General features: G+C 31.3%; 1 protein-coding gene across 1 annotated transcript in view; it reads left to right on the top strand.

The window, feature by feature from the left end:
• LOC141678817 (protein SABRE-like) overlaps nt 1-24,665 on the top strand; it is a 30,116-nt gene extending 5,451 nt beyond the window's left edge. The window contains exons 4-16 of the mRNA XM_074485222.1: nt 331-446; nt 1,062-1,412; nt 1,581-1,699; nt 2,354-2,603; nt 4,824-5,048; nt 6,919-7,058; nt 10,597-10,669; nt 18,523-18,624; nt 18,726-18,860; nt 19,079-19,414; nt 19,501-19,668; nt 22,884-23,265; nt 23,920-24,665. Of these exons, the coding sequence (XP_074341323.1) occupies nt 331-446; nt 1,062-1,412; nt 1,581-1,699; nt 2,354-2,603; nt 4,824-5,048; nt 6,919-7,058; nt 10,597-10,669; nt 18,523-18,624; nt 18,726-18,860; nt 19,079-19,414; nt 19,501-19,668; nt 22,884-23,265; nt 23,920-24,029 (2,507 nt within the window). The 3' untranslated portion in view covers nt 24,030-24,665. The remainder of the gene's footprint in view (nt 1-330; nt 447-1,061; nt 1,413-1,580; nt 1,700-2,353; nt 2,604-4,823; nt 5,049-6,918; nt 7,059-10,596; nt 10,670-18,522; nt 18,625-18,725; nt 18,861-19,078; nt 19,415-19,500; nt 19,669-22,883; nt 23,266-23,919) is intronic.
• The last annotated feature ends 2,232 nt before the right edge of the window (nt 24,666-26,897 follow it).

The raw sequence follows: 26,897 nt of genomic DNA, 5'->3' as shown, positions 1-26,897 counted from the left end.
AATTTACCAAAATATATAGTGTTGTACAGAAGAACACCATACTTTATACATTACTAAAGAAAAAATGTGTCCTGCAGCAAAAGAATACACATTGTGTTCTGCAACAGGACGAATAAATATGAGATGTTGATTAAACATACATTTGAAGTTGGGATTGGTTCTTAGTTCTAATTTGATCTTGACCCTATATATATTTAAGTGGTATTTTTGGGGAAATTGACTTAAGTGCACTTAAGAACTTATATTTGAATTCACTTTAGTGTCTCATGTAATGCTAATAAGTTTTTTAATGTTTCTTATATGCATAACATCAATTAACATCTGTTTCAGTTAAGGAGCTTGTGTCAAAGAATGGAGATGTTGATAATGTGGAGGAAGAGGGTACTCGTCACTTCATGGTGAATGTTGTTGAGCCACAATTTAATCTTCATTCAGAAGATGCCAATGTAAGTTTTTAAACCTCAGATGTAGAACTTCAATGCATTCTGGAACTCTTTTACAGTGCAGGGGTGATCCCGATGTTGTGTAGTACCGAAACCCATTATAGAATCATATATCTGAGACTTTAATCAATTCCAGTCGATACGAATCTTGCATGAGGAGTATCTTTTTTGGTAAACCATCAATTGATGCAAATTAATACATAGCACTGCAACTTCTTTTTATTTCACTTGTATAACAAAGTCTAGCAAACTAATTTAATTTCGCAAAGTTGTGTAGCTTTAGTTAGCGAAAAGAAACGTGAAATAATGCATCACTTTCTCAAAAATTTCAACTAATAAATTTTGTCTTTTTCTTTAACATGGATGAATGAATGATTGTTGGGTATCATATTGTTATCTATTTGTTCTCACCGTATCAAACACCAATAAAATTATATTCATATATAAAAATCTTCCTATCTAATGTATCATTAAGAGAGAACACTTAATAATATTGTTGGGGTTCTGCTCTACAATTTTCATGCTAGGTAAATCTACGGTGATTTATTTTGTTGTTGATGTTTGTGGGAGTTTGACTTCTCAAATACTTTCATACTTTCATCATTCTCTTGTTTGCAGGGTAGGTTTCTCCTTGCTGCTGCTAGTGGTCGTGTTCTTGCTCGTTCATTTCATTCAGTCCTTCATGTTGGATATGACATAATTGAACCGGCACTAAAGAGCAGTGATGCACCTAAAGTTGACTCTCAGCCAGAGTTGACATGGAATCGTATGGAGTTCTCTGTGATGCTGGAGCATGTTCAGGCTCATGTTGCCCCTACTGATGTTGATCCAGGGGCTGGTGTACAATGGCTTCCAAGAATCCGTAAGAGTTCAGAAAAAGTAAAGCGTACTGGGGCTTTGCTTGAAAGGGTGTTTATGCCTTGTGATATGTATTTTCGATATACTACAGGCGGAACTTCAGACATGAAGGCATATCTCTTAGTTTGTTATATTATATTATAAAATTATATGATTTACATACAAAATTTGAACATATATATATATATATATATTGCTAAATTTTGTAGTACTGACATGGTGCTTGCCAATTCGACTCGCCTTAATGCTTTTCTTCATTTTAAACTCATTTGAGTGCAGGTGAAGCCCTTGAAAGAGCTAGCTTTTAATTCTCAGAATATAACTGCAACGATGACATCTCGTCAGTTTCAGGTCATGCTTGATGTCTTGACAAATCTTTTATTCGCTCGGTTTCCCAAGTAAGGACACATTTTGTTAGAAATTTTATATGTACTCAGGTTGTTAAGTAAGCAACTCTTCTAAAACCTTAAAGTGTTAGGAGGAGGTAGTAACTGGATTCTAATTACATTCAACACTCCCCCTTACTCCAACGAGTAGACCAATACACAACAGAAAGCACCAAACATACAAACGAACCAATTCATTTTAAATACCGGGATTGGGAGGTTTAGAACCCAACAAACCAGATAGCATGTTAAGAGTTCGACTCTTCCAAAACCTAAAGGTGTTAATAGGAGAACTTCACTGAATCATATTGCATGCAGCACTGGTGAATTATTAGTCCTGCTATATCATTCAGCTAAAATTTTGTGTGCGACTGCATGTCCCTCTTGTACAGTCGTGTTGGTTTTCTTTGTGACTTTATTCAGTCTTGGACCATGTGAAAATCCATACTAGCTAGTTTTCTGATCGTGCATCTTAGCAAGCGACCTCATGGATCAAAAGTTTATAACTGTTCTTTATTCTTCATTCTTATAAATTTCGTTGTTCAACTATGGTAAAGTCTCATATAATGCTGTAACATTAAGTATTGAATGAGCTGATGTTTTTTCAAATAATTATTTGTACTATTTTCGCTTCTGTTTAAGTCATTATCTAATTTTGTGACTCAGGGTTCGGAGTAGGTATCTTTCTCTGTCCTCTGAGGACGGAGAAGATGTTGAGGATGAAGTAGATGCGGTTGTACCTGATGGCATTGAAGAAGTTGAACTGGAAAGGGTGAACCTTGAACAGAAAGAAAGAATTCTCAAGCTGCTCCTTGATGACATCAGGAAGTTGTCACTTTGTAATAAAGGTACTGTTAACCAAGATTCAGAGAAGGATGATAATCTGTGGATAGTAACAGGAGGAACAGCTGCATTGGTAAGGAATTAAATTTCTGAAACTTGTTAGTCGGAAATAGTTTATTTCTAATTTATTAGAGCAAGTCCAATGGTGATGTTAAAATAGATGTAGCTATTGCTATAATTTGAAACCAAAAAGTGATTTTTGATGCTAAAATAGAACTTATAGTCCATGGTAGATGCAAAATAGCACCAAACATATCCAAATAAAGCTCTTCAAATTACATAATCATAAAGTACACAATTATACTTGCCACTATTACTTTATTAATGCATGTTGCCACTTGCATGCCTATGTGACAATTATAGCACCATCTATACTTGGTTCTATATTTAGAACCACGTATAGCACCCCATTGGAGTTGGTTATTTTGTGTGGGTGTTATATTATATCAATAGCACCCACTTTAGCACCACCATTGGACTTTCTCTTACGAAAATAGATGTAGTTCTGGCTAGTGGCTCTACTCATGCTTATATTAAATTAAAACTGCCATCATTCTAGCTGCTGCCAGTTGTAATATTAATAAGATAGACAACTTATCTTATATCTGAAAAAAATAATAAGTGAACTGACTGTCTTGTATCTCATATTACGAATGCAATGTCTTCTTACAAGACCATATAACTTTACCGAAAATTCAACTTTTCAATATTTACATCTGAGTGCTGCTTGCAAATAAAGTAAGTATGAAACATGATGTTGTTATTAGTGTTCGGAGCTCTACATTTAGGAAAATAATTGTTGGGTTTTGTTAGAATACAGAATGTGCTATGAATTAACTATCACAGAGAATGATTAACTCAAGGTAAACAAGAATTGAACTGCAGATCGAATTAAAAGATACGAACGATTAATTTTAACTACAGCCTTGAGATTATCAAGAAGCCATTGTGGGCCACCAGCCATTTTATATCTTAGCTCCTCATTTTTCTTAAACAGTTGCAGAAAGTCTTCATTGGTATATTGTTCTCTCTTGTGGGCCACCAACCATTTTAGCTTTGTTCAATTCATTTGTATTTCCCATGAAAATGATCGATTAGCTTTCTCAAGAGCGTCTAAATTTATCAATCAAGTTACAGAGTGTCAATCTGGTTCAACATCTGCTAGAAATCTATCCTTGTGTTTTGTCTGAGTATATTCCAACTGATGATGTAATTCTCACTCATCTGTCTCTCAATCACAATTTACTTGGGTTATAGCCTATAGGATATATTCTTTTGCGCACCTTGTTTGCATTTATTTCAGATTCTTGTTTTTTTATATATTTGGTCAAGTGCATGTCAACTGTCTTTGTACTAATTTGTTGTTGATGGGTATCTCACTACATCTCCAAGTGCTATAGTTCGCTCCTGTCTGGGTACAAATTAGTCCATAACCTGTTGACACAGAAAACAGCATACACGTAGGTGATTGATCTTTTAATACTCATAAATAGCTCATGTGTAAAAAATATAGATGGGTATGGGTGTTACGGGTACCTTGGAGCCATTCAGTCATTGTAGAAAATTCCATCTGAACTCTCTGCGCCCAGCTGTAGCGATCACTTTGTTTTTAAATCAACATATGTTTTTAATTAACGTACGAGTTGAGCTGGCTCAGTGGCTAGCTGCCCAACAATCAAATGGCCATGGGTTCGACTCTCTTGTTGGACATGCTGGGGGATTTTCTCCTGGGAACTTAGGGGTAGGACTCTGGACTCTGTATCTCTTTACAAATTAAAACATTGTATATTAAATATGTATTTATATCATTTGGGTCTTACTAAAAGATCTATTCGTTAATTCTTTACCATCTCTCCTTTTTAGGGATATGTGGCGGTATCTGTAGCATCTATAATTTGTTGTTGTCGGACACGCTGGGGATTTTCTCCTGGGAACTTAAGGGTAGGACTCTGTACATCCTATCCTCCTCGCGGGGATAAGTGATCAAATTAAAACATTTTATATTAAATATTTATTTATATCATTTGGGTTTTACTAAAAGATCTATTCGTTAATTCTTTACCATCTCTCCTTTAAGGGATATGTGGCGGTATCTGTAGCATCTATAATTTGTTGTTGTCGAGTTCTGAATCTATTTATATACCATTTATTTGCCACTGCACATGTATAACGATGTCTATACATTGGTGTAATCATGGTAGTAATTTTAAGGTTAATGTTCAGCCTTTTGTAATATCTATATGTAGATCACAATGTGATAGGATAAAAGAACACATCATTATTACATGAACAGGTGCAAAGACTAAACAAAGACCTTGTCTACGCCAAGAAATCTAGAAAAGATGCATCTGCTTCTTTAAGTGTGGCTCTGAAAGAGGCTGCACAAAAACGGATTATGGAGAAAGAAAAGAACAAAAGTCCATCATATGCGATTCGCATCTCTATGCAGATGAATAAAGTGGTTTGGGGTATGCTTGTGGATGGAAAAACTTTTGCGGAAGCTGAGATCAACGATATGGTATGTCTTAAATAATTCCATGAGTTTGTTTCTCAGTAACCAATGGTCTCTATTATTCTATTTGTAAACATAGTTAAGGCATGACATATGACAACTCAAAGATAAATGTGTACTACAATACTCCAGTATTTCAATTTCTACTGTAAGTAGGTAAGCTATTCGTAACTAACATGTTTACTCCATCAAGATTAAGTATCATGAGACTAGCCTGCTCAGTACTTGTCCAGGAATTAGCCAAATGGTGTTTTCTTCCTGTTTTCAGTAAAATGTTATTATATTAACAATTTTCAGCGGAATACTCTTATTTTGACTGTATGCTTCTTGATGTTACCTCCACACTACGTAAATCCTTTGTATGTCTTCTTCTGAAGCCATTCCATCCTCAACACTATTATTTAGAGCAAGTGAATCATATTACTTTAAAAAAAGGCAAAAGATGATAAACTAACCCAAAATTTTTGTTAATATGGGCGAAGGTGGTGGCATAATTTAACCGTGTTGTTACCTCATTCACCGCAATCTGTAGATATTTTTCCCTATTCTAAGTTGAAGTCCAGTCTCCATAGCTCAGCTTAGGACTTGTTTATTTTTGTTATAGTTTTTAGTAAACCGACATATACACACCCTAAACATACGCTTTTAGAAGATATTTATAAATTGGTCAGACAAAACATTATCACTCTAATTTTATATAGGTAACAAATGTATAGTTTAAAATTAGTAAGTTACATATATGTTTAAATATTTAATACAACAGGATAAGAGAATGTACGGTGACAACAGTTTTCTTGAAGAAGTTGTATTATTCTTGAGAATCTGGTGGAAGTTGAGGGTGAGGATGTTTAAGTATGTTGAACCTATTATATATAAACGTAATTCTATCCCGTACTCCCTCCAAATTTACGGCAGAAATTCTTACAGATTATGTTTAAGCTAACGGTAATGTGATGCTTAATTATGCCAATATATTTACGCATGTTAATGAACTTTAGGGTTACTGCCCCTAGCAATATTATGCTTTTGACTTGATATATAAATAAACCAATCCAAACCTGAACCATTAAATCTCTTTTTTTTTCAAGTAATAATTTTATCAACCTAAAATAGAATTACAACATACTAGGGCATACCCTAGGCTACATAGATAATGGATAACTATCCACTTTCAGTCAGCTCCTTTGAAAAAAACATGATTCAATCGTCTTTGTTACATTTGTGGAAAGCCATTGTTTCTCATTTTTGCCTTACTTCAAGCCTGCAATATTAAACAGGCAATATCTGTCAGGCCAAGTTTTCCTATCTCAAATTTAGTAACCGACACAGTTGGTAAAAATAAATTTCACAAATAATAAAAAATATGAGACTCGACAATACTGCATATATACAAGTACTGGAAATTTCAAGCTTACACCCTATACAAATTCCTAATCGAAGCAGAACAATCAAAAGAAGAAACCTTTCGATTTTTGTCTGGACCTTTGAATTCAAAGATCGGTGCTTTCAACTCCTACCTAAACCTATGTTTTGCACATGGAGGATTGGATGATGTCTTGAAACACTAATGAAACGCCCACAGGGAAAGCATAATTAATTTTAATTCGTGATTGTCCTCTTTATGTTTAAGTCGTGAAACAGGAGAAAACCATCATGCGGCAAACTCCTGCGTCAGTATAGCGTGATTTTTTATGCATATCATGATTATTAATTATTTATTGTTCTCGACCTTCCTCTTGCGTGGCTAGTGGCTCTTTAATCTTGATCTTTTATATTTGATTGTATGTACACTTTTGTGGCTGTAAAACGCCTTATGGTTGCTTTATCTTGTAACAAGATGCCTCGGTATATAATAATGAGCATTGTGCCAATGCAGATCTATGATTATGACAGAGATTACAAAGATATCGGTGTCTCAAGGTTCACAACCAAATATTTTGTTGTGAGAAACTGCCTACCAAATGCCAAATGTGATATGGTACTGTCAGCATGGAATCCTCCGTCCGACTGGGGAAAGTACGTATCCTAATTTTTTTCCTTTCCTCAGAACTTTGTATCTCACTTGCACAATGTATCATCTTCCACATTTCTCGACAAGAAATTATAATTGAAAATGCATACACAAACCTTTTAAGAGCTTACTTTTTCATGCTCTTGTATATAAGCATAGTTGATTAACCATAAAAAGGTTAATATCTTGTGTACTTACATCTTTCACTCGATCCCTCATGATTATGCAAGAATTTAAGGAAGTTGGGGAGAAATCACAGTACATTTGCACTATTGAGCATCATATGTTTCTAAACTAACTTTTCTAGTTCGCTATATATTTATATCTTTTATTTGTATAAATGAGAACAAAAGAGTTATGGCATAACTATCAATTTTCTTCATGAAAGTGCCGTTATAAACCCACTGTCCTTGTCTGGAGAAAGCTATTGGAGGTTACTAACTGCTATTTTATTACATTGTAGAGAATTGTTTCAAATAGATATTACTTTATGCCATCTTGGGCATCAATATATTGCAGTTTACTTTTTATATTACTTCATGTGAATCTGAAACTACCAGACACCTATTGTAGAAAGGTATATGGCTAAGCCTACACAACATACGCAGTCATAAATCCTTTAGAATTATAAAAATACCACAATAATCAATTCTAAGCCGCATCTAGGTATCCAAAATCATGTATAGAACCTTAAAATGTCTACCAAAAAGAATTATGACTGACCAATTCTGAGACATTGTGTTACGTAATAAATCTCATATATGGTATTTATATGAGATATAAACCTATAAACAACAAACGGTAATATTTCAATTTACAACAAAAATTTAAACCTATAGCAGACACCTATTGTAAAAACATAGATCTAAACCTCCGCAACATTTACAGTTGTGCATCCTTTGGAATTATAAAACCACAATTGGTCACAGAGGAGAATTCAATTCCTTGAAAATTTAAAATGATTTCTGAAAGAAATTTCAATATCGTTCTAATGTATTATATGTTCTTATACCAGCTATGTGATGGGTACGTTTTACTATTCTTTTTATATAGTGCTATTCTGTTTTATATGAATTACAGTAAGAGTTTTGCGAACTTCCTTTACTTTTTAAGCATTCCAAAGTCTCTAAATTAATTGTAGTTCTCTGACCAGTTAGAATGGACTTAATTTTGGCCGTCTTCGTGAAGGTTTTAATAAACAAGTTGATCTAGACCTACTTATTACAGAAGTGGTTTGGTGGACCTTGTATTGCTTCAATATTTAGATGTGAATTGCCTAGTTAGAATGTGATGATAGATTAGCGGATGTTTCCTATCTTTGTGCAGTATATCTCATTGGTCAATAATGCAGAGTATTAGAAATTCTATGAGGCGGCTAATGCTTAATGCTATTTTGAGGAGAGGGAGGGAGAGAGAGAGAGAGAGAGAGAGGGAGGGAGAGAGAGAGAGAGAGAGAGAGAGAGAGAGAGAGAGATACTGTTGACTGGTAACGATCGGATAAGCGAGTCATTTTCGTGTGTAACCCATAATTTGTAGATTGACTGAAATAAGTGTACATGTACATAGAGGAAAAAACCTCATATAATGATATGTAAAAATTGCTGATGTTTCCTGGCATATTTGCTTATGAATTGTGTAAACGTGGTAAAGAGTAATCATATTATTATATTCAAAAGACCAATACAAGGACCGCATATATAGCTTACATATCAGAGTTATAAGGAAAGTCTAAATATTAGGGAATTACTGATATTATGGCTATAATATATATTAACATTCCCCCTCAAGCTGGAGCATATATGTCAATCATAGCCAGCTTGTTTTGCTCCTAACAATCTTGTTTCTTCCAATATGTCCAAGACATACTTTCGTTGTGATAAAACTGGTTTTGCTCCTAACAATCTTGTTTCTTCCAATATGTCCAAGACATACTTTCGTTGTGATAAAACAATACCTTTCTCTGATTGTGCCACCTCAACACCAAGAAAATATTGTAATTTTTCCAAATCTTTAGTCTCAATTTTAGTCATTAAAAATGACTTTAGAGCTCGAATTCCTTCCTTGTCATCCCCAGTTATACCAATATCATCAACATAAACAACCAAGAAAAATCGTCTGCCTGACTCCCCTTTATAATGAAACATAGAAGGATCATAGATGCACCTTTTCATTCCAAATTCTATTAATGCTGCAGAAAACTTTACAAACCATTCTCGAGATGATTGTCGGAGGCCATAGATAGTCTTCTTTAATTTACAAACCATACCTTGCTTCCCCTGAGCAATAAACCCCGGTGGTTGCTCCATATATACCGTCTCGTGAAGGTCACCGTGTAAAAAAATATTATTAACATCAAGCTGATGTAAAGGCCGGTGATAAGAAGCTGCTAAAGAAATCAACAAGCGAATAGAAGATATTTAAGCCACAGGAGAAAATGTATCAAAGTAGTCAGCTCCATATACCTGAGCATATCATTTAGCTACAAGGCGAGCTTTGAGTCTGGCCAATGACCCATTTGGTTGCAACTTTATGGCAAAAACCCATTTACACCCAATAATAGTAGCATCAGGAGGGGGATGAACCAATTCCCAAGTACCATTTTTCTCAAGTGCCTCTAATTCCACAAACATAACAAACATAGCCTTTTTCCAACCAGGATTTTCCTGAGCTTCTTTAACTATCTTAGGAAGAGGATAAGCATCCATAGTTAAGGCTAACAGAATATTTAGAAGATAAACATGTGTAAAAGATAGAGGCTGAAATAGGGCGTTGTGTACACGAACGCGTACCTTTGCGCAATGCAATAGGAAGATCTATGTCTAAAGAAGGATGCGGATCTGCCGACGAAGTGGGAGGAGGCACAATATTTCTAGAGGCATCATTAGTCCTAGAATGCCTACTATAGACATGTCGAATTTTTGGAGGAGCTAGAGTTGTTTTAGTGGTGATGATGTGTGTGGGAAATTCTATATCCAACTTGGAGGCATCCTAGGGAACAGTTACAATTGGAGTATTTTCAAAGAAATTGACATCAGAACTTACCGGGTATTTGTTAAGATCCGGAGAAAAACAACCATATCCCTTTTGTTTTCGACAATAGCCAACAAACACTTCAAAGCTTTAGGGTCTAGTTTAAGGTGACCTGGACGATGATCACAGACAAAACAAATACATTCAAATATACGGGGTGACACAGTGAACAAAGCCTGGGATGGAAATTACACTAAATATGGTATAGAACCATTAAGGATAGAATATGGCATCTATACTATACTTCCGTGTTGGTTTTAAATAGGAATTTTTATTCAATATTAAACTGTATTAGGATTTACACATAACTTATACTTCCGTATTGATTTTAAAACGTTTCAAGTTTTTTTTTTTTATTTTAGCATACATTTAACTAAGCAAAATATTTATAGCATAACATTAAATATTTTTTTAATGGTAATTGCAACCTTTTATCAAAATTCACATTAAATATTTTTTTAATGGTAATTGCAACCTTTTCTCAAAATTCCCAACGTGCTTTCATGACTGCAGGAATGTGATGCTTGGAGTTGATGCAAGACAGGGTGCTCCAAAGGATGGAAATTCTCCAATTGAATTGTTCCAGGTAATCAAAGCTATGTTCTTTCCACGTAATCAAACTTATTTGTAAGCTATGCGTACAAATAAAACATGGCTTGATGACTGAATGAGAAAGTGATAAATAACTGTAACATGGCTGGATTTAGTTTGGTAGCTAGAAAGCCCTATACAACTTCAAATCTTCAATGACCGAATTTCATTTCTCTGCAGTTGAAAGATTATTTTGGCCAAGATTAAGGATATTGATTCTATTTTATTAAATTATATTTATGATTTATGATTATATATATGGGATAATACTTGATAAAAGCATTCCCCAAATCGATAGTTTCCGATCTGCTTCTTCCTTTTATGTAAACTAGCTTAGAACCCGTGTTTTATGTGAACTAGTTTAGAACCCATGTGATGCACGGTTTTTTAACATTATATGATTCTTTTTAATTTAATTTGAATTGAATTTTTAAGAAATGAAATTTGTTCATTTAAAATTTTTAAATGACAATATTTGATAATATATATAAATACATACATGTATATCGGTATATATTCTTGATATTTCTTGATAATAATTATATATATTACATATACACACAATTTTAATAATTGAAAGATATGGTCTTCTTTATATTTCTATATGTTTTTATGAAAAGATAAATATTTTTTAGTTAAAAGATAAGTTTTAGTCCAAATTAATAGTATACGAATTACCTTTATTTTCATTTTAATTTTATTTTATCCGGAGACCCATTATATCGACCAAAATCGACTAATTACATTTAGTTTGATTTTAATTTTCTTTAGAACCAGATCAATATTATAATTTTATTTTAGCTTGGATAAATAATATATTTTATTTTATATTATCTAGTCAAATCATATATTTATTTTAATTTATGTTTTATCATTGATCAATCCTATAATTTTTTACCTCAGTTGAATAATATAAAATATTTTGTTTTAGGTTCACGTTATTATATCGATCACCGAATTATCTCTAGTTTTGTTTTAATGCAATAGTATGGATAGAAAATTTTACAGACCCGTAACTATATATAAAAAACATTTAGCGCACATCAATAATATACATTATTTTGTTTTAGCCGAAGGCCAATTTTACCGACCAAATCCATCTAATTATATTTAGTTTGCTTTTAATTTTATTTAAGCCGGGTAACATATTATTTTATTTCAGCACGGATGAATAGTATAAATTATTTTGTTATATCCTTAAATCATTATACATACCAAGGTTTTATTTTTTGATTTTAATTTTGTTTTAGTCTAGTTCAACAATATTATTTTTTTAGTTGAATTAGTAGTATTTATTATTTTATTTTTTTCCTGAAACCCGTTATACCAACCAAATCCAACTAAAACCCTTATACCGACCAAATCCAACTAATTATACTTAGTTAACTTTTAATTTCTTTTAGCGCGGACCAATGGTATAAGTTTTTTTAGCATGGATGGATGAATAGTGTATATTATTTTGTTTTATTATGAAGCCAGTATACCGATAACCGAATTATCTCTAGTTGAGTTATAAAACCAGTAGTTGAGATAAAGAAGTAATCATGTAATATATAAACCCATGTACCGTAGTGACTGACCGACTACCAAATTTTTATAAATCTCGGCGTGCAATTCATGATTTTTTTAATTTTTATTTTAAAAATATTTATAAATTTGAGATAGTTAAAGAAAAAAAATAAGCAAATTAAAGTTCAAACAAATAAAAAAATTACCGAGTTTCGTTTGAATTTATTTCTGGTCTATCTTGAGTTTTACAAATCAGATTTTAACGATTTTACGACCCACGCGGAGCTAACGAAATAATGTTTAATTCAATGATGGTTTAAAAAGTATTGTCCAAAAAACTTTATAAATTTTGCATTAATATTCCATTCCATTTAAGATACCCACTTCTTTTTGGTTTAAATCATTAAAATAGTAGAATATTCAATTCTATTTAGGATACCTACTAATCGTTGATTATAAAATATTCCATTAGTTTAGATCCGCGGCTAAAACTTTTTTGTTTAAACATTCAACGCTCCTTATTACATTACATTGGTCTCCAGGGACCATGATTACCAAAAAATTGGTTGAGCTTTTCCTTGTGCTTATTATATATAAGGATTTAACTTGTGCCCTTGTAGTACTTTACGTAACTGAAATGTCTTTTAGTGGAATACAGGAATACAAAAGTTTTATATCACCTATGTATTTATAATTTGTAGTCTTAAATATATATTTCTACAAGTTGTACCCATATCTTCTTATCATAGGTATGTTTGTCAATTTAGTACTTAACTAGTCGAATAAACAGCGATTCGCGACGGCATAATAATACATTTTGTAAAATAGTCTATCTAAGAAAAGCTCGTGAAAAGAAATTCTATTTGTTATATAATTAGTTAACAAAGTATCATTCAAATTAAATTGATATTGAACAAAAAAACTATTCACATAGTTGTTCCAAACTTATTTATGCAACGTTTAGTAATACAATATATTTTTCTAAAATTTCAAATGTAGATTTTGAAATAACAAATCAAAAAAATATCGTTGATATTTTATTAATTGGTAAACACATTAAGACCCGGCTCTAAACATGTTATATTGGATATGTTTGGTTTGATTTAGTATCTTACAAATTAAATATACATGGAAATAAAGTAAACTATTTACATTTTTTATACTAATTTTATGTCACATTTTTCTAACTCAACACCCGTTATAATTAACATACGATAACCTCTCACCTAATAAATAGGAAATTAACACAAAAAAATTTGAACTACGAAAATTTACCGCGCTAAATTTTATGCTAAGTAGCATTGGCGCTTCTTTTTAATTTATCAAACTCAAACAACACTCGTATACTAACTGCATATATAGATATTACCAAATTAATTAAAAAAATGAGTATATATAAATTCTTATAGATGCGCAAAAAGTCCATTAGACCAGGTTTTATTCGGGCCTTATTAAAAACCCAAATTTTCATAAACAGATAGGGTTGGACCAGATCGGACTTTTCCTAATATATGAAGTTCGTTTGAGGCCCGGGGCCGGAGCGTATTTTATCTGGACTTTGGCTTTTCTAATTTATATATTAAGTACTATCTAATATTTTTCTGTCTCGGCCTGTGAGTAGTTTAGATACTTAACGAAATAATATTTTAAATTATGAGAGAGAGTAGTTTAAATACCAAAATAAAATAATAAAATTTTAAATTGCATTCAAATGTTCTTAATAATTAACCGAAAAATTCAACAGTTGTAATTTACAATATCAAATTGATCGAATAACCAAATGCACTATGTTCTACATTGAATTTTACATTATAGTTGAAAAGAATTTATTAAAAATATTAGCTCAAGTTCTACGCAAAAGAGTACTGATCCATTACAAATTTACCATTAACAATATGTCAATATATTTAAAGTATTTAACTTAAAAACCATGTAATTACAACAACTTTTGGACTCCATTAATCCATTATTTTTGTGTTTTAACATCCAAAACTTGATATGCTCATGCATGTTGCTTCCAACCAGTTTTGTATATGTCAATATATAATGCTTTTGTATACACCGTCAATTTATCTCCGTGGCCAGCAACTTCTGTTTTTTTTTTGCACTTAAACCTGAGGCTCAAAAGTCAGGCTCAAAAGAATCTGCACAGTCGAATCACAAATTTTTTTGTTACTATGTTAATCTGCACCGTCAAATCACAAATCTTTTTTGCCACTATGTTAAGTGTTGCCTTTTTGTGAGACGCCATATTATTTACGGATATTCAGGTGGTTAATTGTATATACATATAACCAGAACTCTTTATATTTAAAGCATTAGTTTCGGCCAAAACACAACACCACGATTCTTGAAAAGAAACCGTTAGATCAGATTCCCCTTTTTGTAATTGTTTAGTTGGAGCTCTCGTTGGTCCTGAGGTTACTTCCATATCTATACCCGACTACTTAAGATTAAAACATGAACGTCAGTTCTGCATGTCTAGAAATCAAACCTCTTAATTCAATTAAAAAGTGTTTAATCCGTTGAGACTAACAACAAATAACATAGCTATATCCCTTTAATCAAGACTGTTAAAAAAAATGTTCACTAAAACAAAAATAATATAAAAAAGTGAACTAATATTGTTCTAATTAGCGAATTCATAATTTTACCTTTTATAACGTGAGTATTGATACTAACAAAATTAGATGCATAAAAAATTATAAAAAAAAATTGTTTATGTTGTCAGTACCTTTAATGATATATAATCAATCGTTGTTACTTCTCAGTCCAAAGCTTCAAGCTTCTGACCATGGAAAATTTCAAAAACATGATATTAAAATCATAATTACGGACATCAGATCAATTGGCAAATAAATATAAAGACCAAATTAAGCTATAAGGTTTACCGAAGATCTTTGTAAATATACAGGCTTAAGTTTCGAATCAATATATTATAAAACTTGTGTAGAAAGTTTAGAAAAATATATTATAAAACTTGTGTAAACTTGTGTAGAAATTTTTGGACAATATATTATAAAACTTGCATAGAAATCTTAGGAGAATATAAGGTAATTGTATAGTTTTATAATTTTTAATTCAACAATTTGAGAAAATTTGAAAAATAGAATGATGCGATCTAAGATACTACACAAAAACGCCCTCGTCTTCTTCTTTATATAGATATATTGATTGATTGATTAGAATAGTTCTACATATTTAACTAGAATAGTTTTTTAAACTTATTATAAGTGTTTTAATTAAAATACATTTTGAGAATAACTGGTCCATTAAATCTAGATATGCTTAAAACTATAATAGTTTCATGTGTTTTTAGTTTATTTAAATTTTTAAAATGACAGCCAGTTAAAGTTGTTTTTTAAAATAACTATGTGTTTCAAATTAGAATAATTATGTGCTGGAATTAATATATATATTTTTTAATAACTAGATGTGATTTAAGGCTCCCCTGTTTTCAAAATAAGTAGGCGTAATGTGTAAACATTATTTGAAAGAATGCCCAAATTACCTCACCGACGAATATGTAATTCCCAAAATACCGACCCGCGGGGAATGGTGACTTAAATGCCCACTGACCACGTAATACCAAAATGTGTAATCTGTACCACTATTTCAATCACCGAACCTATGGAAGTTGCAGGTAGACTTTGATGCTTTGTTTGTGGACCCCTGTTATTATTTATGCAAAGAGACACATAACTGTATATGCACATGGCTTTAGTTGAATACGCATATTCACATTACGTATACAATAATAATTAAAGTTAGACCACGCCGTGACCTAATGCGTATATAGTAAAATATTATATATAAAAATATATAAACAATGAATACGCAAACAAGCCATTTTTAGAATGCGAAATCCGTACGTATTTAGGGTAGCCTTCTCCGCATACTGATATTTTGGCAATCCACTTTCCAAAAAGAGGTATAAAAGGATTTCACTATTTTATATATTGTTGATGACTACTTACCTATATGCCTATGGTAGTACTTTTAATTTATCTTTCTTGCTTATATTATATATTGAATAAAATGTTGTATAATATAATTTGTTAATTATGTTTTAATTAAATTGGTCTCTTTATTAAATTATAAATACTATTTAGTTTAGATTTTTGAAAAATCCAATTCCCATGCAATCTTCTTTTAACTTATAAATCTCCTTTTCAGACAATAAGTTTTATTTTTGAGATATAATCTTAATTGCTAATTTTGAAATATATTAACTAAAGTTGAGATTTTTTTGGCGGTATTAAGGGTATTACGGACCAGACAAAAAAAATTTTGATTAAATATTTCTTACGTTTATTATACATAAGGATTTAATAGTACAAATTGAATTCTAAAACTATTATTATATAAATTATTCGAATCCTTATTACTCCCTTTGTCCCCCTCCCGAATTGTTTATATTTTTGAGGGAGTGTTCGACATTTATTTTAAGGTGCATAAAAGTATAATTCTATAATTTATTTTTACAATTTTTCTTTTTTTGAATAAAAACTTAAACATTCAAATTTATTTAAGAAAATTATATGCATCTTAAAATGTATCTTAAAATGTGTGTCGAACACTTTCTTATAAAAATAAACAATTGGGGGAGACTGAGAGAGTATAATAATAAACTGTTATATATATAATATCCCTTGTTAACAACCTTAAACTAATAAATATTAAACTCTATTAGAATTTTTCAATTACCTACATATACTTTATTACAATCAGAAACTTCTTTCTAGTGAGAACTATTATACAAATATTGTAATCGAGGATGTACATTCAGCTAAAAATAAGAAAACAAGTATTGTATTTGGATACTATTCACTAATGAAAAAGTTATTGTCCAATTGAAATAGAGGAAGTACATGTTCAAATAAGAAAACAAATATTATATTTAGATAGAATTCATTAATGAATAAGATATTCTTGTCAAAAAAATGAAATAGAGGACATTCTTTTTGTTCAAAAGAGTTTCTTTTATCCAAAAACGTTTATCATCTAATTAAAAGGCATGCAAGTTGCCTTCTGATATATAGAGGCATGCAAGTTGCCCTCGGAGTTTAGACAAGAAAACACCTATAAAATGAAAATATATGTTACAAACATATATTAGAAAAACGCTTAACAAACCGCTCATTCTCCGTTAGGTCTGCCTTTCAATCTTGATTATTTGTCCATAAGAATAATAATATTTGATAGCGTGCCCGTAAATACCAGAAAATTGACAAAAAAATTAGTCTCAAATAGTAATTATGGTAATATTTATATAATTTTTATATGTAATATTAATTATGATAACATTTATATAATATTATCTGAAATAACATCATAAATCTAACCAAAGGAAGTGTCTTTGGTTATATATCTAAAAGGAAGTATCCTTGGTTAGACATCTAATTTTTAGATTATTTATAATAAAATTCTACATATATTTGTATTTTAAAACCCTGAATTTAGCATAAATATACTTTGAATCCAAGTTCAAAATTTATTTTTTTAAATTCAATAACTTTCATTTTTATAAAATAAAATATTGATATGTAACTTAAATCCATCAATAACGAATTTAAAATCTCATTGAATATAAATTAAACATGGATGAATTTTAGCAAATAATGAGTACAAATTAATAATAAAAAAAATAAATCACAAAATTTTTTACCAAACATAATTCGAAAATTCAAACTTCGAACCTTCACATATAAGTACATACAAGACAACAATTGTGGTACTAAATCACCTATAAAAAGGCAGAAATTCAAACCACTACTTATGGCTTCCAATGAATGTTTTTGTTCATTGTACAAAATTATTAACCAAAATTACTAATTAAATAATTTACAACCAATATAATCAGAAAATAACAACTTACTTCTTAAATCAAGCCTCACACAAGTCAACAACAATAAATATTGATACCTTTAATTTTGCACAAATAAATACCAATTATTATCAATAAGTAATGCACATAATATGATTCTAATATGGTTCTGAATGACCAATCTTAAGTCATTAACCAAGCAAAACACAGCAAAACTACATACCAGCAATATCCGATTGAATGCACGAAACACAGAATATCACGAATTATGTATATACATTTAAGTTTGATTGAATACATAATAAAGCAAAATTAACAAACAAATCAGGAAAAAAACACAAGCAACGGTTAATATCCGAGACCCTTTAGTCTAAACAACAAGATAAGTCATATACAAGACCCTTTATTGGAAACAACAAGATCAATATGAATGGGTTAAGTAGTAAGGCTGACTTTTAGGTTTCTTTGCTTTAATGTTCATAACAGTAACAATGCAAGACTTCTCATTTCAGGCTGAACTTTACCCTTTAAAGATATATTTGGCTGAGACGATGTACAAAATGATGTGGGGATATTTATTTCCTGAAGAAAAACAAGACTCACAGCGTCGGCAGGTTAGTTTGCATTCAGTAGCCCCAAAGCATGAAAGTTCTTTTGCATAAATTTTTTATTGATAGAATTCATGTCAATGTAATTTGATCATTGATTTTTTTAGGAAGTTTGGAAGGTCTCAACCGCTGCTGGTTCCAGACGACAAAAGAAAGATTCTGATACTATAAAAGCAGGAGCTTGTACTGCCCCTTCAAATTCTGCCAACAATCAGGCTTCTGTCTCTTCTGGATCGTCCCAAGTAAGTTTCTCATGGTCTTGCGTTATACTGATGTGTTGGGTGATAACTAGAGCAATGAGGAATAAAAAAATTGCTCCCCAAATTTTGTAATTCTTCGAAAAGCCTGTAATGTCGGACCATGCCAAATTATCATGAAACAGTTATTAGTGTTGAATTTTAGTTATCGGCCTTACGTTTTCTATACACGTGTACCAACACTTAAATTGTTGAATATGCAGGCATCAAAGTTTCAGAGCACTAAAGCGAATACTGCTTCTGGTTCAAATAGAGAGCTAAGACGAACAGCTTCATTTGATAGATCATGGGAAGAAACTGTTGCAGAATCAGTTGCCGATGAACTTGTACTACAGGCTCATTCATCAAGTTTTTCGTTGTCAAGAAGTGGACAACTTGGCGTGGATCAAGAGGAATCTTCAAGAAATAAATTAAAGGAGTCCAAGCCCTCGAAAGCTGGTCGGTCTTCTCAAGACGATAAAAAGGTGGGGAAGCCTCAAGATGAGAAGAGATCTAATCCACCGAAAATAAGGGAGTTTCATAATATCAAAATAAGTCAGGTTCGTTAAAATTCCAATGGAAAATTTAATCTTTGATATTCTTATATGTAAACTATAAGTTTATTAATATGCATTTTTGGGGGTAGGTCGAGCTTCTGATAAGTTATGAAGGCTCTAGATTTTCTGTAAGCGATCTGAGGTTGTTAATGGACGCATTCAATCGCGAAGAATTTACAGGCACATGGGGAAGATTCTTCGCAAGAATTAAAAAACATATTGTTTGGAGTGTTCTCAAGTCATTCACCGGAATGCAGGCAAGTATTCTTTTTAATAAAAATGTAACATTTCTGCTTAGAATAAACATGTTGGTTTTACTTTAATGTGTAACAGCCATACTTTTTAGGGCTATAACTATGACATCAAAAATAATACAGAAGAAATTCTAATTAAACAAAAGGAAAAACCAAATTAATGATTATAACGCTAAAGTCAATTACAAAGCTGAAACGTATAAATTGGAGGCACCTCCACACATTTTCTAACTAATGTCTAAAACTAAACTTGAATCATACAAGATGTCTAACCATCGTTATTACATCGGAATAGTAAGAGCCTGCAATATTTAAAAAGGTTGATCTACGCAATCGACACGGCAAGTAAGTTATTCTCAGAATCTGGCGGTTTTAAAAATTAGTAAAAAGTATGCCCTAAAGATGTATTATACCAGAATAGTTTTTAAAAAAAATAAGCTTTAGAGATGTGTTTAAGTTGATAAAATTAAGTATGCTATAATTAGAAAGGTTTGTAATATAAGCTTATAACCCGTGTAATCCACGGTCATCTTTATTTTTCTCTAATTTACTTGTATGTGTTTTAAGTTTAGATATCATTTTAATAAAATAGTTTACAATAATATGTTTTTGTTTATTTTTGTAACTAGAAATATAAATATTTAAATTTTAATGTTATTATCAGGTTTCGAACCTTAAATTTTTTGCAATAGTTTAGATATTAAAGTATTGAATAGTCTTTAATATATATACTATATTACTATATTATAATAGACAAAACATTAAAAGTTTGGTTGGTACAGTACTTCGTTAATTTACTTTATTACCCTTGTATTTTAAACTCTTCAAATTTTATTATAATTCTAATTCATATTATTTTAATCAATTTATTAATTAAATTCAGTATAGATTAAAATAGGGAAAATGAATTTTTTCGTCACCCAACTTATCGTGTGTTTAGAAACTTACCACTCAACTACAATTTTTTTTGTTTTACTCACTAATGTTAGGTTTGGATTTTTTTTAGTCACTAACGCTAGGTTCGGATTTGATTATTAGTATTTTGTTAATTTTCTATAGCATTATTAAAATATAGTGATAACTAATACAAAAAGTGTCATATGTGTCTTATAAGAAAGCTTATATGTGTCTGAGTTTGCTAGATGCATATGGAGAAGTCGTATAATATCTGAATTATATACGTATGTTATCAGAAGAACGCATATTTTTTTAAACATCTGGTCATAACATAACAGATGTATATACATCGTAAACAGACGCATAAAATCAGTTCATATACGTCTGCGACTTTTTAGATGGGGTACTAAGCTCAAAACCAAAATTATTAGGAAGAGGCATCGCAATCCGTACTAAAATTATTGGGAAATAAAAAAATTAAAAATTCAATATAATCAAATTAGCAAACTGGTCATAAAATACTTATAAAAAAATTAAAAAATTACATATCAATATTTTACAAAACGACACTTTCAAAAATCCAATGAAATCACCAATCACAACTCACAACTCCTTCATGCAACTCTTACCGACCCAAAATCAAAACTATAAACCCATTCATTCTAATAGAATTGTTTCATTGTGAAACAAGTATATATATAAACACAAAAATATAACAATTTTGTAATAATCTGAATTTTGTATTAAATCAAACAACTTTCACAAGATATTTATCTTACAAACATAGTTTTATAATTTATTTTTAAGATTTTTTTTTTGTATAAAAAAATTTAAACGTTAAATTTTATTTAGAAGAAAAAAAATTAAAAATAATTCATGAAACTACATCTTTTAGGAGCCTTAAAATGCTTGTCAAACACTCATCACCAAGGTAAACGTCTTGGGGACATATGAAGTACTATATATAAAGATATAGACATATATCAAATCATTAAAATATTACAGACTACCACTATATTTTAATAATGCTACCAAAAATTGACATAATGCTAATAATCAAATCCAAACCTAACGTTAGTGACTAAAAACAAATACGAACCTAATATTAGTGAGTAAAAGAAAAAAAATAATAGTTGAATGGTAAATTCCTAAAAACACGATACAGGTAATCAATTAAACAAAATAATATATACTATTTGTCTAGGCTACACCAAAATAATATTCACTCAAACTAAAATAAAATCAAAGCCATTAAATTATATAATATATGAAAAACACCGTGCGAAGCACGAGTTCTAAGCTAGTTAAATATAATCTCTGTTCTAAAACTCACTGATTTTATCGATTAGTTACCCGATTAACCATTCTTAAGTGCTCTGACGGTTCGATTTTATAATCTGATTTGTTGCTGCACTTTTTATTAAACTAATATATTTAGTTTAATAAATTAAGCATTTTAGTATTTTATTAAAGTACATCAGATTAGTGCTCTGATTAATCATTCCGATTAATCACCGATTATCCGATTAATCACTAAAAGGTGTCTTTACCGACTACTTCCGATTCATGTCTTTTAGAACACCATATATAATAGATGACACATTGAACGTTTGGTCGGTCTGTACGTGTTTTTTGGTACCCACTTATTGGTAGTTAGTTGCTTTACTTAATTACCCTTATGTTTTTTTTACTTAATTACCCTTATTTAATTATTCTTTATCCATCTATATTACTTAATTACTTAATTACCCTTGTCTATTTAGTTATTTTTTGTTTACTAGTCCTATATTGGGAGAAATGTTGGTTGTTGGTGGTTGGATTCTTTCTTTTGCATCAAAGATTAATGAATTCCTGTGAAACAATGATGACCGCTACTTCAAATTAAACATGATAGAGAAGTCACCAAAATGGCCTCTTACGAAGTTAAGTAAGAGCTCACTCTGTAAATGAACGTTGTTAATACTAAATATATTTGTAGTTTTGCCCTTCTTGAACATTTACTAGTTTTCTTTGTACAATTTAGTACTTTTTCTTGCAACACTTAAATTACAATGTTGCTTGCCACTTTAAACTTTTGTGTCTTCCTCCACGATCCGTCATTAAGCTATAATTTTTTTTTTGGCAGTAAGCTATAAATTTTAATCATATGTCTGTTAATATATTTAGATTCTAGAAGAACTGTACATTTTTTGTGTAGCCGTTAGCGAGCAACTAACTTTGCAAGATAAAATGTAGTCTGATCATGACCAAAAAAGTGAAAGTTATAAATAAATTGAATCATTTATAGGTATTTTGTGACGTACATGTTATCCTATAAGCAGGGTAAGAAGTTCAAAGACAAAGCACATAGTCAAAAAGAAGCTATTGCAGCTAGTGTAGTTGAAAACGATCACAATTTGAGTGATGGTGAAGGTGTTTCGATAGGAAAATCTGAGCATTTACCAGGAGCTTGGACAAAACGCCCTAATGATGGAGCAGGTGATGGATTTGTTACTTCTATAAGGGGTCTTTTTGGTACTAAACGTCGCAAGGCTAAGGCCTTTGTACTCCGAACAATGAGAGGTGAAGCAGATAGCAAACAACAAGGTGAGTGGAGTGATAATGATGCAGAGTTCTCTCCCTATGCTAGGAAATTGACGGTAACAAAAACCAAGAAGCTTATTAGACGTCACACAAAAAAGCTTAGCTCCAAAGGCAAGAAAGGTTAGTAATTATTCATTTGTTCGAGCACGTCAGTTTTTATGTGAGATTCATATTTTCTTTCGTAAGTTAAATGTTTAGCTTAAGTCGGTTGTGGTTATCGAACGAATAAAAATTCCCTCATAGTGTGTGCCGGTTTTAGTATAAAGTTTGTTAAGTCTATGTTGTAGGCCCATCAATAGTTTAGTGACCAATGTTTAAAGATATATTATTATCTATAGTAATTTTATAATCTTATATATCTTGTCAAAGAAGAACAGACAAAAACAATTTCACTAAAAAACACAAAAATGTAAAGGCCTATTTAATAAGGGTCGATACTGAAAAGGCGTTATTTTATTTTGCTTCTATTCAACTAATAAAAAGTTAGTTTTTTATCCTCACAAAGCAAAATACATTTTTTACAAATACTTATTGATGTTGAGCCTTGTATCAATAGATAACTTTAGAGGTCAAATTTGGATCAGAATTCTAGATATATGTTTTTTATACCATTAGCGCCTTCAGTAATACCAATATTATTTTTAATAGGCTATCTCAAACCTGCTTATAGCTTTAGAAATTGCCTAAATATCAAACCGAGCATGCACACTACAGAGTATAAGTTGGTTTCTGCTATAAATAATGTCATCTGACTAAAAAATCCCTTCAAATTAGGTATGTCTTCTGAGCAGACAGGTTTACTTTCTTTGTCACCCGAAGAGATGTCAACAGTTGAAAGTGATTCATCTAGTGGATCCTCCTCTTTTGGGGATTTTTATGAATAGAAGAGACTCATGATATCTAAAGACGAGTCCAGACTTATTTGCAATCCTGATTCGGCTGCTGAAGGTGTATACATATTATTAGGAGTATAATGAAATTTAAAATTTCATCATATATAGGGAGATGGCATGTAATTTCATCGATCTTGTATTTTTGCAAGTTTGGCACAGCCATTCAGTGGGACATTATTGAAATTTGAGTTTAGAACATGAAGATGGGCACCAAGGCCAACAGGGTCTTCGGCAATTTGGGACTGCTTTCGCCAAGATTTTGTCATCGTGATTTTGTGCATGAAGAATCTCTGTCCACATTGCACCATGTGCAATACTCATTTGATCAAATGATTGTTATTTTGGAGGCTCAATAGTCTAAATATTATGGGAACCATGGTGTCGTGATGCATATGCTATGTACATACTCTTTCTCTCTACTTTAATTTTAATGTTGATGTAAAAACGGGGGAGAAGTATGTTAGTATTGTTTCCTTTTCATGTAAAGCTGGTGCTTCAAAATCTGACACCACTGATAGGAGGGGTAAGTTAGGTTTTGAGAAGAACATGACGTGACCTGGGACGAAGCCAGCAAATGCAGTAAAATATTTAATGAAATAAATACAAAATACTAGTAAATTATTTATACTAGAGCTGTACGTTCCTTCAAATTACGAAACTCATCTATAATTGAGTCGGTACTAAAACTTTTCACTATTTCTTATTCGATATAAACTAGTATATAACTCACTGGATTGAGTGATCAGAATACCAACAATCAAATTTTTAATATTTTGTCCTTAATATAATAGTATAGAAAAACATACAATAAGAGAAACACTTTATGATAATTCCTAATCCTAGTCTTTGATTAGCTGTAACAGATATAATATTAAGTTATATTTTGAATAGTAATAAGCATTTTCGCAATCACCCAAAAACTAAATATTTTTCTTGTTAAGAAAAAAATAAGTAATATAAGATTAGGTAAATAATAAAATTTGAATTGACAATCAAAGTGGATCAAAATTAATTAAAAAACCAATAATACAGACTAGTTCTGTTATACAAAAATAAAGAAGAGACACATTAACGTTTATCTTTACGTTCCACAATTAATTTTTAAAAAATAGTATAATTTTTTATATGCATATTTTGTTTATTTTTATTTTTTAAATTGGTCTAATAAATTAATAAGAAAATTCTAGTGAAATAAAATTTTATTTTATAGGATCAAATATATTTCAGCCAAATAGTTTTTTTTAGGGGGCAAAAATATTATATATATAAATAAATAGATAAAGTACAATTTTTTGAAGAATAATATACTAGGAGTTCTAATTGATGGGGATAGAAAATATATCATAAAATTACATTAAATATCGCATTAATTATACTTGGATTTCATGTTCAAAGCCCAATACGAACTAGGACGGTCATGGTCTGTCACAAACTAGAAACGACCTGGGTCGTTAAGGTCCGCGATCATAAGTTGTTCACGGACCAGGCTCAATATGGCCGGAAGACATAGACATGACGCCCAACATGAACAGTAAGAGCATCTCCAACCAATTATACCAAAATGGTGTAAAAACAACACTATTTTCAGATTCAACTCAACCCACCAACACTAAATTTTACACCATTCATGTACTTTATAGATTATTCTATTACTAAAGTATAAAAGTAAAGTTAAAAGTGATAAATTAGTGGGATACAAATGAAAAAAATATATTTTATTAAAGGAGTACAAGGGCAGCATGGGAATATACAAGAACTCTAAAAATTTAGTGTGAAGCCAAATTTGGTGTAACTTTTGGTGTTACACCAAAATGGTGTAACTTTTAGAGTTGGGTTGGAGAGGAGTTTTAAACCAAAATGATGTAAAAGTGAATATTTAGAGTTGGCTTGGGATGGTTTAACTCCTACAAGGAATGATCTAGAATCTGCTACCTTATAGGAGTCATAATTACCATCTAAGTTAGAGACATGTACACCAAATCTCCCAACACAAGTCTAACCCTAGACTCATCTCTATGTAAAGGGCTCTACCCTTAAACCTAGAACTACGTTTTTGGCTTGATTCTCTACAACACAGAGATACGTAGGCATCTTGCGAGGGCAGCCAGTTCACGATCGCGAGAACAACCATTTAAGCTCGAAATTCACAAACTCTAGGATTAAATATTGATGAACCCTACGAGGACACTCTCGTCCTCCATTGAGATCCCAATATACTTAACCTACGCCACACTTGGCGGAAAAATTCTAGCGGCGACTACTGACGCCAAGACTCAAGGAACGAATCCCTCAATTCAAGATCCACCTCAAAGGACAAATCCCCCAACTCTTCAAGGGAAGAATCCCCAACTTCAGCAACTACAAGTAATGATAAACACTCTGCCAGTTGGGTATGAGTACTCAATGATCGTGTTTCCAGGGACTACAAACCCACCCAACAGGATGCCTCTATACCCTGAGATTGGAGGAGGTGGTCTCTCAAATCAAGACAAAGGACAATGGCGGACGCCCCATGTCACGACCCACTTTATTACTACTTATTAACACATATAGTTATAATATGAATGATTATCCAGAGCTACGCTAGCATGGCATATTGATCATTTATCCACGTAGTCTCTCAATATCTAAACTTATAACACATAATACTTTACACATTTGCAGAAAATTTATTAAATAACATATATATAATTTAGAAAATAACATGGTCGTTATATCCTCCCCCTTAAAAGGATATTGTCCTCACAAACTTAATTTCGATTACATACCTATTCAAACAACTGAGGATAAATTTTGAGCATTTTGTTCTCGAGTTCCCAAGTCGATTCTTCTACTTTAGAATTTCTCCATAAAACTTTG

Source organism: Apium graveolens, chromosome 8 (assembly GCF_009905375.1).
Source record: "Apium graveolens cultivar Ventura chromosome 8, ASM990537v1, whole genome shotgun sequence".
Classification (NCBI taxonomy): domain Eukaryota; kingdom Viridiplantae; phylum Streptophyta; class Magnoliopsida; order Apiales; family Apiaceae; genus Apium; species Apium graveolens.
Note: the sequence above shows the minus strand (reverse complement) of the source record. Positions and strands in the feature narration are given on the sequence as shown.